The sequence below is a fragment of the Acanthochromis polyacanthus genome, chromosome 12 (genome assembly GCF_021347895.1).
Source record: "Acanthochromis polyacanthus isolate Apoly-LR-REF ecotype Palm Island chromosome 12, KAUST_Apoly_ChrSc, whole genome shotgun sequence".
NCBI classification, from domain to species: Eukaryota; Metazoa; Chordata; class Actinopteri; family Pomacentridae; genus Acanthochromis; species Acanthochromis polyacanthus.
Window position 1 is genome coordinate 10,714,433 of NC_067124.1, and position 13,041 is coordinate 10,727,473.

A 13,041-nucleotide genomic window follows, 5' to 3' on the forward strand; every position below is an offset into this window, starting at 1 on the left:
ATGACAGACTTGTGCTGAGCTGCAGAAGGTTGTGGATGTATGATGTAGAGGATTACAATTATCATTGTCTTGTCTGATGTGAGTTATACTTAATACAAAAAAAAAAAGTTAACCATGCAAATTTCACTTGGGTACTCAATTTTAATGTATATACTGGGCACAGCCATTTGGGAGGTTAGTTCATGTCATGTTTTAGGTGCTTGACAGCTAGCTTAGGACATTTAGTCTTCTCTCTAGGACTGAGGTTTCAGTCATCAGTAATTGCATTGAGTATGTGAAATCATTCAGCTGATTTGGCTGAACAAAATATATAAAGTCAGATGTCAATCATTTGCTGACCAGAATGGTTTTCTTTCTTAAAACAGTCTAAAGATAACCTGTTCACAATGAACTAAAGAAAAGCAACTAAAATCTAATAGTTTTGAGAAGCTGAGTAGTGCCTGTGTTTTGGGTGTGTGTGTATGTGTTTCATATTATTGACAACTATGTGCCTTTTACTACATTTCACTTAGATTTTCTAAAGAACTGTTTTATACTTAGTAACAAGTAGATCCTGAGTAATCTGTTGTAGGTCGAGGTAGTGTGTCTGTGCCTCAACTTTATGAGATGCAAAGTGTTTCTGCCCCAGCTGTGGCTACTTTTTCCCTGTAATTGTAGTTCATTGTGCATTTTTTTGCTTTTTTATATGTGAATTGTAAGTGGGAACTTCTCTTCTTGAATTTCTGTATTTGTTTTTGGCGATAAAACAGTCTTTTTAATACTATTAAATATGTCTCTACAGCATCTCAAATGCACATGAATTGGACATTAGGAGTTAGATTTTATGGGCCTCTGCTTCATCATTTTTGACCATTGTTTTGTCTTTTGTGTAACTTTGTGGACCCATATTATCAGGTTTCTCTTATTGATCTACAATACAGATATTGAATATTAGTTCATCCTTGCTGGAATGCCTTTTGATTTGAGACCTTTTCCAGTCAAGTAAACTCCACTGGAAGCAGAATGTTTTGGTTCAAGTAAATTGCCCAGAAAACATGAGTGACAGATGCTCCAAACATGTCCTTACTTACTGTGATAATTTACCTAAAAGTGCAGCAAATTTGGCTTTCTAAAAACTTAAGCAGTCTTTCATAATTCATTTCTCTAGTCTGTCAAGCTCTGTTCCCTTAGCATGACATGATTTTATCTACTTATCCATTAGAAATGAGAGAAATCACTGCACCATGCAGCGGTGCCACTGAAGCCAAGCAAATAGTGACAAGCCCTGGCACACTGTGTATGAATGCACATGGTAAACAGTCTGCCAACCAATATAACAACACTCTTATTATTTAGTCTGTCAAATAATGTGGAAAAACACTTGTTTTGTGTGTGGGAATGATTCATTGGATTTCAACAAGTGTACCGTGTCATCTTTTCCCAAGGTCCCGTCTACAGACCGGAATGCCCTGAACTCACTGTGGGGGAAGCTGGCCTCTGAGATCCTGATGCAGAACTGGGAGGCAGCCATGGAGGACCTCACCCGCCTGAGAGAGACTATCGATAACAACGTAAATGCCCTACTTCTCAGAATTTGATACCGCATTTAGATTCTCTTACATAGACTCCCATATTGACATTTCACTTGCAGTATAGCTCTGCTGTGGCATTTTATTTCTTACCACACAGACTCATCTGACTACTTAAGAACTTGGAATTGAGTATGAAGTTGTTTTTTGCTATTTGATCGTTTGCAAGTCACAAGGAAAGCACACATGATTTATTTTTTCATGTGTCTTACTAAAGAGTTACTCATATCATTAAATGTATGTTTTCACTGTCTTTTTTTGGCCTTTTTTTTTTTTTTTTTACACCTTTTTTCCTCCTGTTCAACTGGATTTCTGTCTTGGTCCTGTGCAGTCTGTTAGCTCTCCTCTCCAGTCGCTCCAGCAAAGGACATGGCTCATTCACTGGTCTCTTTTTGTGTTCTTCAACCACCCGAAGGGCAGAGACAATATTATTGAGCTCTTTCTGTATCAGCCACAGTAAGTTACTATATATATATATTTCAGTTTCCTAATTTCACTCGTTCATTTACATCCAAAAAATTGAAAACTGTTGAGTGAATAGCAGGAAGTTGTTGTATATAGAGTAAATGATGGGGCCAGGAGATCATATAACATTCTTTTTGGGTAAAATCACAGGCTACAATTTGATTTACATTTCTCCCTGTAGATTTAGATGAACTTGTGATCAACTAATCTCTGCATCTTGTTATGACAATTTATATCTTGTGACTTTGACGCTTCTTTCAGGATGTTGGTCTGGCCATGGGTATTTTCCATCTTGTATTTTTAGTTTCTGTTTACCAAATACTGTTAAGTTGCACCTCCAAAATGCAACTTGTGAATGTCATCCTAATTGTGTCACAACTAATTTTTTGAGTTCATGTGGAGTAGGAAAGTTTCTATAGCGCTGTTGTTTTTAATGACATAATAAAAGAATGTCAGATCACCCACCTCCAGGTGTAAAGATAAGATACATTTCTACTAAACAATAGCAACAGGAAAGGCACATTTCTGTAGCTTGGTTGAACCTTTTCCTGTTGACTGTCTAACATAAACTAAAAGGCGCATGTAGTGATTTAGTATTGCTCTAGAAATTCCGCCAGAATCTGTCATGTTACACTTCTGATGTACTATATAGCAACATTGAATCGCCTATTATGAGAATGTCTGTTCCTGACAATATTTTGGTCAAGTCACCTTTCTTTATTTTAGCACATTTAGTACAATAGATATCTAATATAATAGTACTGTGGTGTTGTGTGTGTTGTCTAATGTGCATATAGAAGTGTGGTTTGGCTTTGTAAAACAGTTGTTTTAAAATAATGTTTGAGTCATTTTATAGCATAAACTTGACTTACAGCAAACATTTAGCTTTATAGCAGATTTTTGTGTGGTGGGCTTCTCCACGAACCCCTCTGGTATTTGCAAAGTGGTTTCAGAAGTGTGTGTTTTTGTGTGGTCTGTTTACTCTCCAAGTTGAGAATCAGGCCATGTGTATCCCAGATCGGAAACTTTATACACTGTGTTAAAATTTGCACACCACCTATTTTGATGTCTTAGCCCCCTCCCCCTGGTCTGATTGCAGGCTTGTATAATTCTACAGATGATTGGGCTCCACAGACAGTATGACGGGCAACCACAACACAGCACACTCAAATGTCGGGTTCTCTGAATTTTACTCAGTTTTTAATTTATTGTGGATGATTAAGGAGGCCTGCCCAATAATTACTCATGAAAAGCTCACCCAACCATCTGTTTGGACAAACTGAGGTAGTTTTGTGTGCTTTGCAGTTTCACAGTGTAGGAACCTCATGTTTTCCCCCACTGAGGCTTGGTTTGGCTCTTGTTTCCCATCTCTTGACCAGTACTTCCTTTGGCTGAAGTCGGTGACCAGTGGCTGGCCTTCAGCTCCACATTTGACCTTCTTTACCCCTGCAGTCAGCAGATGTTGGTCCAAAGCCCTGTTTGTGGACTACTGACACACTGCACAGACTTAAAGAGATATAATACTCCCAAACGAAGTATGACAGGTGCAAAATGGACAAATCCAACTGCAATAGTACATGCCAAGCAAATTAATTATCAAAATCTCTCATTCAGTTGTTCGACATGATTTTCTTCTCCCGACAAGCTGTGAAATGGAACCTTGTTTCCTTGTCTCTCCTGTGTGTTCTCCCACAGCCCCTTTGAAAAATGGAAATTTAAACTCATACTTGATTTCTTGGCTGCATGCCTGAGTAGCATCTTCAGTGGTGTTTGTTGACTCAAAACTCCAAAAAAAAGAGAAAAGATGAAGTCCCTTAAGTGGGATAGAGTGAATGCCCCAAGAAAGATATGGTGCAGTGACTCATGCAAGATTGCTGTTATTGGAGCCCCAGGAGAGTGAGTAGGTGTAAGTTAATCAGGAACACAGCATGGAGCCCTGCGGTCTTCCATGGGAGTCAAACAACTACAAAGAGAGGGAGGGAGCTTTCCTAAAACCAGGCCGACGATCGCTTTGTTAAATAGCCCACTGCCATTTTCAGACTCAACATCACAACTGCCACAGGTCTCCTGTCCCTTTAATCGATTCAGCTAATTAAACTGTTGTCAGCACTGTTCCTCTGAACACCATGTGTTCCTCTGGTCATAGCTATAAGAGACCTGAAGGGGCCCACTCCACTTCCTTTTTTCACATTTAATTTGGTCAGAGAGGCACTGAGTGGACGGGGAAGTTGAAAGATAGACATTTAGAAACCAGCAAGGGTTTTTGGACATACAGGTTATGCCAATTAATTACCATCTTGACAAACAAAGTGGTGTTTATGTGCTGACCTTATGTTACACATTTTTACAGATAACCATCTCTGGAATTGGTGTGGGATAAGAATCAGCCTGTAACCACATTGTGTCTCTAGTGTTCAGCCCTTAGCAAGTTGACCTGTGGTTGAAGCATCAGTCCCTCATGGATTGAGTTTCAGCTACTGGGCTGGTCCCTGCTCACTGAGCTATATCTTCTTGCCAGGGTTTCCTTTTCTTCCCCCCTCTCATAGGACACTAATGAAAGCTCATGTGCAGCAAAGAAGGTCCTGTTAGGACATTTGTCTGTTTAGCTCTAAAGGCTTTTACTCTGTTCAAAATGCCAGGAGCCTGATAAGCAGCCAAAGTGTTATATTATGTGTCCTTGTAAAGATCATGTCTTTGCTTAGATTGGTGTGATAAGTGATTGCTTTCATCCTCCCTCATTCCAGATACCTCAATGCTATCCAGACTATTTGTCCCCACATCTTGCGTTACCTAACCACAGCGGTCATTACAAACAAGGATGTCCGTAAGCGTCGGCAGGTTTTGAAGGATTTGGTGAAGGTCATACAGCAGGTAAGACTTTTCTTCTTCAACCAGTGGTGTTTACAAAGTGCACATACTTATTGGGTCATTGCTTATTGGCCATACAGGCTTTAAAGGAAGAGTAACTGACCATGTATCCCAATAGCATTTATAACACATTCTTTCAGGACAGGAGATGTATATTAAAGCTTTAGTACCACTGGAGAAGCCTTGAACCCATTACTTCTGATGAATGGCAGTGAAGTGACCGACTGTAATGTACCTATGCTCTCTCCAACAGTGACAATAGCTACCTTAGAGAACTGAGCACCATTTGTTATGTTGATAATTGCTAAAAGATGTGCTTAGTACTCTGCTCTTTGGCCTCAGGTCAGGTTAGGAGTCATTCTCCTGGCATGATTTAGAACTGTTCCGATTTCAGAACATTAGGGCTGCACCTAACGACGCGTCGACGAGTCGTCTGAGCACGATACGTCATCAAAAGCGGAAGTGAGCGCGCAATGCAACAGAAATCACCTTCCGACCGGAGCACGGAACACGGACGAACGTCGGCGCGGCATCGTGCATGTATTATGTATGCACACTGCAGCGCGGATGTCCGCGTTCTATCGTAAACATGGATGTCAGCGTTTACTATACAGCTGTATCTAAACGCGGACGTCTGCACTGCATCGTCGACGCGTCGTTAGGTGCAGCCCTACAGAACATGTTGTCATTTAAGCTCTTGTAAATTATTGTGTTTGTGCCCAGCAGGTGGTCATTTTGACTATATTGTCATTGTCAGCAAAAAAAATAGATTTATTTTGTTTTTATCTATGAAAATTTGCATGCAGATGTTTCTGATGGATTTGAAAAAGCGCTATTTGATTATTATAGCTATCATGTTAAATCATGACTCACATTTAATTTTCCTTCATATCTACATATATGTCAACCTTATTGGCACATTAATGCAAGCCTTGACTTATTTAATGAAATAAGAACAAGTAACTGAGCTACATGAACATGTAGATGTTATTGGTATGAATGGATCATTTTATTTCTTCAGGAATCCTACACCTACAAGGATCCAATCACAGAGTTTGTGGAGTGCCTCTACGTGAACTTTGATTTTGACAGTGCTCAGAAGAAACTCAGGGAGTGTGAGTCGGTGAGTAATTACTTCAGTAAGGTCAATAACATTCATTTTAGCCTTTTTTCTCCTGATACAAGCAGTTGGTGTTGGTTTAAAATGAGTTTCTGTGACATTACAGAGGTGTTCAAAGGATCTCTGATTTGTATGTCAGACTGCTGAACTTTCACACAGAGCATCGTAGTAAACATGGTTGGTAATCATGTGATCTCTGTCTGACCTTCTGCCTGTTTACACAGCAGTTTTATTTGCTGAAGTTCTGTGTGGGTTAAGTGCAGACAGAACAGTGATAGTTTGTACCTTATATCCCACTGTCAGATATAGAGGTCTCCTAGGACACCATATGACTCAAGCTTCAGTCAGATTTTACTATGGTCTGTAATTGACCCATCAGGCTTGTAGTTAACAGTAAAAGCTTTACAAGCAAAAGTCACCACAGAGGCATGTAGAGACTTGTTTTTAAAAGGAGATCTGTCATAGCACCTCTATTTAGAGCATTTACTTCAATTTTGGTGTATAAGGTTAAATTTAACTGTAGTTCTTAATGTGAAAATAGAATGAATAATGTGCTGTAAAAATCCTCTTTGTGAATTGACTACAAAGCTGAACACACTACAGATAGTGTGTTATGATTTGATCGGTGAAACTGGCCTCAAATGAACTAACCGTCCAATGGAATTAACATTGTAAACATTTTGCAATTTGATTTCATCATTTTGTTTATTTCTATGTAAAAAAAATCCTGTGAATTTGTCAGAATTTCATCTTGTTTCAAAGTCTTTAAAAACAAGGCCAGTATACCCCGTGTTCTTTAAAAACTTCACTCGGAGAACATACATGGTTGTTTTGCAAAAAATTCTGCTTGAAACAGAAGGCACTTGGGCAAGAATGAAAACTGACCATAATTGTAGAGATGTGACCCTGTTTGCTGCGGCTGAATTTGTATTATTTGTTTTACTTTCACAGGCCATGCCATGTCTAAACCTCTGTATAAATAGTGTTTTATTCACCAAGTTTATCTGATTTTAGACTAAATATTTAAAACACCTCTCACTATAAACATTTTCGATATCTTTGTTAAATGAAATTACAGTAAACTTTTGTAATATCGCAAAAAAAAGGAAAAGCAAATTCTGTTTATTTTCAAGAATTTGACCATCTAAAAGAGAAAAATGGATACAAATCTTTGGGAATTGATTTCAATCTTCAACATGTAGGTAACAAAGGAGAGAAGTAAGCCACGTGAAAAGTATTGGCCAGTAGGGCTGGGTGATATATACCGTTCACGGTTATACCGGTGTGAGTTGTCTCCACCGGTAGAAACTGAAATCCCGCAATATGAACTTTGGTGGAACTCGCATGCGCACTGTGGATGTTTGTTTTTACACTACAGCATGGGAAAGAAGCATGTGTGCATGGAGGAGAGAGTGGCACAGTTAGGAGGAATTAGAGATCAAAAAAGGAGCGAAATCTATTGTCTGGAATGATTGGTTATACCTTCGGATTACAGCAGAAGACAGTTATTTGCAAAATATGCAAGCGAAGTCTCACTGCCAAGGGAGGAAACAGCCGGAACTTTTTCAGCATTTGAAGCAAAAGCACTCGGCCGAGTACGATGAAGCTTGAAGTTGCGAGAGGATACGTTACTGCGATGCGAAATGCTGAGGCCAAAAACCAGACACAACTCAGGTTCAAAAAACAGTTGTAGGAGCTTTTAGCAGAAGTATGCCTTATGAGAAGAGTAGTAAGCGTTGGGCAGACTTAACAAATGCAGTGACTTGCTGCTTGGTGAAGGACATGATGCCCATTCAATCTGTAGAAAGAGTGGGCTTTCACCAGAATGCCTCAAAACTCCTGGATACAAGCCTTCCCGGAAATAAACATTTTTCCCAAATGGCATTGCCCACATTGTATGCAGAGTGCCACGGTGACGTAGAAAGAAATATATCTACGGTGGAATACTTTGCATCACCACAGACATGTGGTCGAGCCAACGACAGAACCCTACCTAAGTTTAACACTGCATTAATTGGACAATGACTGGAAGATTCACCAAGTCAATTTTCCAAACATCAGCAGATTGGCTAGAAAATACCTGTGCATTCCCACTCCAGGCTCTCCATCTGAAGAGTGTTTAGCACGGGTGGCAATGTAGTCACTTGCCAAAGATCAGCTCTTAAGCCATCAACAATTAACATCTTAGTGTTTTTGACAAAAATTTGAAGGTTTGAACAAATCCTTAGGAATCTACTACCTCAAGTGTAATCATAAACACCTGTGCTTTATTTTTTGTGTAGTATTTTTTTTTGACACTTTCTTTTATTGGGATTTTCATATGAACAAAAACAAGACAGTGTAACATATCAAATAAACATATAAAACAGGTACATCAGACAGGGTCATTTGTTACAAAAGTATAGTATCTGGCTATCAATATCAAGCTGATAGTCAGGTCCAGGGGTATTTCTAATCCAAAATAATACAAAATATCTTTCTCCGTGCAGTCCCAATAGTCACCTTAATACATAGAAGTTAGGAAACATATGTTCATACAGAAGGGAAACACTCATGGCCATGGCAGAGTTCCAGTGTCCCGGTTCATAAAAATAAAATGTACAGACTCCCACACAAAGTATACATTCAGTAGAAAGATCACCTCTCCTTTATATAGTCCCACCATTTCTTCCAATATCGGTCACCTTTTTCAGTATTGTATCTCAGGGAGAATGTTAGCATTTCCATATTGTGAATTTCTTCAACTATTCCTATCCAGTCTAAAATTGTCGGACCCTCAGTGTTTAGCCATTTCCTGGTTATTGCCTTTTTGCTGCTTGCCAGTAATATTTGTAGTAGGTACCTATCTTTTTATTATTCAATTGGTATGTTCCTAAATATGTAACACTAAAACTGAAATCAGACCGCAGGTTGATTATTGATCCAAATGCTGCTCCTACGTCCTCCAGTATGATGAGATTACGGGACATTCCCAGAATATGTGAAAAGGGCCAGCCGACATGTACCACACCCTCTCTACATTGTCAAGAGCTGGATTGTTGGCCTGTAAACTTTTGATTCTGGGAGTTATAAAGAATCTTAGAATATTTTTCAGGTAAATTCTCCATAGATCTGAGCTAGAGGTAGTGGATAATGTCCGGAAATATTTAACAATCACCTTCAGTCAACTGTATGTTTGCTTCTTCTCCCACCTTGATTTAATATACATTGTAGAGAGATCTCTGTTTTTCTGCAAAGCCGAGTAAATCTGGAGGTCAGTTTTTTTACTCAAGTTTCCTTTATAGGCACTGATAAATATTCTATCAGGTTCATTCCTTCTTCCCCAATAGTTTTGATGCTTTATTAAAATAATCTGTCAATCGGAAATATCTGAAGAGATCCTGTTTCTCATATTATACTCTTTTTTGAGATACTCAAAGGAAACCAAAACACTATCACTAGAAAGGTTGCAATAGGAGGTAATACCCATGGTGTCCAATGTACAAACCTGTTATCTAGTTTGGCCAGTGTGAATTCCGTATCATATGCGACCCAGCGTAATAATCGTGCATTTCTTTCAAATTTAGAGTTTTAAGGATTTTATACCATATGTTTAGTGGGTTGTAATCCAGTTGTTTATTTTGTCAAACTTTATATATTTTTCAAGAGAGTTATATCCCCCAAAATGGATGGGAGAGGTCACATATAAAGTTTGTTCTAACTCTTCCATTTGCATCATATTCCGGGTCACACCAAACAACCCAGAAAGCGTAGCTGTGCAGCTCTGTAATAATCTTCCAGACAGGGAAGAGCCCTTCCGCTGCTATCCTGGGTAGCTGCAGTGTCTGAAACCTAATTCGTGGCCTTTGTTTTGCCCAGATAAACGTAGATATCATCCTATTCCATTCATTAAACTGCTTAGGTGGTATCTCAATTGGCAATGACTGGAAAACATACAGGAGTCGGGAAAACGTTCATCTTAATTATGTCATCCGTTGTACATGTTGTTGGTAATGAGGACCAGCGACGGAGGTCTGCCTTGATGTCAGCTGTTATAGAAATGTAGTTGTATTCGTAAAATGCTAGTTAATCTCGTGTATTTGTATTCCAAGGTATTAATCACATATCTGTCAGTTTAAGATTACATGATTTATAAATGTTTTCATGTGGTTCAAATAAGGTTAAAAGTTGGGTTTGTGTAAATTAACTGATAACCAAAGTATGAGCCAAATTTTCAAGTGAAATGCAGTAGTTTAGGGAGACTTATTTGGGTACTAAGGGTCATAAAAATATCGTTGCATATAAACATATTTATATGTGTACTTCCAACCAATACCCCTGCTGTATCTTCTCCTATTGCTTGAGCCAATGGCTCAATGAAAAGAGCGGGAAAAGTGTAGGCTAAGGGACACCCCTGATGACATCCCCTCTCAAGCACTACTTATTAATAAGGAACCGTTAATACCTCCGCCAAGGAGGTTATATGACACCCGGCGTTTGCGTGTCTGTCTGTCTGTTAGCAAGATAACTGAAAAACGCCTGGGCAAATCCAGATGAAATTTGAGGTGATGTAGCTATGTAAGAGAAGAGCTGATTTAAATTTTGGTGGCAATTCAAAAAGGATTCTGGATCACTTTGAATTTTTAGTAGTTTTAGTATGTGGTCCAAAATATGACAAAACGTATAGTTAGTAGCGTCCAACAAATTGGAGCAGGGGTGTCCAGATAGTGTTAAGAAGGTGATTCGTAAACAGAACTGTGTCAGAGATGCAGGTTCGATTCCAGTCATGATCCTTTACTGCATGGGTTTCCTGTTTTCCTCTCTATCCTTGGCGGAGTCTGCACTCTCTGAGTGCTTTTCTAGTTTTATTCTGGCCGTGGGGGAACAATATAGAGATTTCAAACATCCAGTTACCTGATCATTGAAGCCGAAACGCTTAAGAACCTAATACAGATACTCCCATCGAACGGAATCGAAGGCTTTTTCAGCATCAAGGCTAACAGCCATAGACTCCTTGTTGCTATTTCTCATACATTTAATGAGGTGAAGATCTCGTCGCACGTTGTCCTGGGTTTGTCTGTTTTACAAAACCGGTCTGATCTGGATCTATTAGTTCTGGGACAATATCCTCCATCCTTTTTGCTAGTATAGATGCATATAATCTGTAATCTATGTTTAGTACTGATATGGGTCTGTATGAGCTACATTCTGTTCTGTCTTTACCCGGTTTGGGAATCACTGAAATTATAGCTTGTCTCCAGGACAACGGCGTTTCTCCGCCCCTAAGGACATCATTAAAACATTTTTTTAAGTACCGGAACAAGGGTTTTTCGAAAAGTTTTATACCATATCGCTGGATAGCCATCAGCTCTTGGCATTTTACCTGTTCTCAGTCTCGATATGGCTTTATTTATTTCTTCATCCGTTATGTCCTGAGTTGTTATTTTATTCTGCTCCGTTCCTATCGATGGCAAGTCAAGAGATGATAAAAAATCTGATACAGCTACTAATTCAGCTGCTTGGGGTTGTGAATATAAGTTCTTGTAGTAAATTTCAAATGAGCGTTGAATAATATCCAAATCGTGATGTATTGTATCTGTGAATGGGTCTTTAATTTTGTAAATAGATCTCTCTGCCTCTTGTTTGCGCATCCTCCACGCCAGTAATTTCTTAGATTTAGGGCCATTTTCATAGAATGTTTGTTTAATAAATTTAAGTCTTTTTTTCTATTTGACCTTCATATATGTTATTCAGGGATTGTTTTGTTTCTCTGATTTTATTTAGGACATCAGTATCGTTTTACTTCATATGTCTGATTTCCAGGGATTTTAGTTTTGCAGTCAGATCATTAATTATCCCCTGCCTCCACGAAGTGGAAAAGGGGGGTATAGGTTTGGCGTCCGTCCGTCCGTCCGTCTGTCCGTCCGTCCGTGCGTCCATCCGAGATGAAGGGGACAGGTTTTCTCGGAAACTATTACAGCTAGGATTACGGAATTTAGTGTGTAGCTTCACACCATGGACACCTTGATCAAGTTCGAAAATGAGATCTGTGCGATAATATTTAACAGAGTTATGGCCCTTTATCACTATTTTGGATATAGACTAATAGACATCACATGTGGCGGGGGATATTGATGACCATGTCATGCACTGTTTTCCAAACGCTACTGCTTCGCCATACTTTCACCTACAGACTTCATTTTAGTCTTAAAAAAAGTCCCAACTCTCTTCTTTTCAGGCATGTACATATTGTGACGGTGGGATTTATGGTTTTCCATACAGGAGCCTCCAAAAACCCCTAGGTTGAACAAAAAATCCAATGTTAGAGCATATGCTCCTCTGTACTAGAGTGTGGAGAGGGACAAAACTGTCCGTTTTTTTAAATTGAACTTAAATCGCCATCCTGCCAAACAGTACATACTACAAGGACAGTCCTTTCACAGACTATAGTAAAGACCCTGTACATTCATATGAGTCCGACATTGTTCACCTGGCACATTGTTACGTCATGACGCCACCCTATTGACGGGAACCTGAATCGCCCCTCCATAAGGCTCAATGCAAATTTAGCTTGTGCTGCTCACACACACGCGATTTTGAAACTGCCGTTCTCGGTCATTTTTCACTCTACAGCAACATTAAACATACCGACTCTTCCGTGACTCATCCTGCCACTCACCATCTGGTTACTTTGAGCTAGCATTCACGGTTAGCCCGTAATTAGCAACAGAAAGCAACTGCACGCTGACAAGCTGTAAACTGCTGCAGGGGCGGACTAGGTTTCAGGACAGGGTGGGCTAGCCCCCAGGAGATGGCACACTATGTGACTGTGAACGTTTAATTTTACAGCAACAATTAGTATGTAGCTTCACACCATGGACACCTTGATCAAGTTCGAAAATGAGACCTGTGCGATATATTTAACAGAGTTATGGCCCTTTATCACTATTTTGCATATAGACTCATAGACATCACATGTGCAGCGGATATGTGACCATGTCATCTGTTGTTCTCTTTTCTTTCTTCTTACGGGCTTGACCA

The 13,041-nt window shown here is 39.4% G+C and overlaps 1 protein-coding gene across 2 annotated transcripts in view; it reads left to right on the forward strand.

Moving 5' to 3' along the window:
• Window positions 1-13,041, forward strand: part of eif3ea (eukaryotic translation initiation factor 3, subunit E, a) — a 53,221-nt gene that overhangs the window by 16,033 nt on the left and 24,147 nt on the right. For both annotated transcript variants that reach the window (XM_022216305.2, XM_022216306.2), the window contains 4 exons: window positions 1,425-1,550; window positions 1,900-2,024; window positions 4,778-4,904; window positions 5,923-6,024. In XM_022216305.2, coding sequence (XP_022071997.1) covers window positions 1,425-1,550; window positions 1,900-2,024; window positions 4,778-4,904; window positions 5,923-6,024 — 480 coding nt within the window. The remainder of the gene's footprint in view (window positions 1-1,424; window positions 1,551-1,899; window positions 2,025-4,777; window positions 4,905-5,922; window positions 6,025-13,041) is intronic.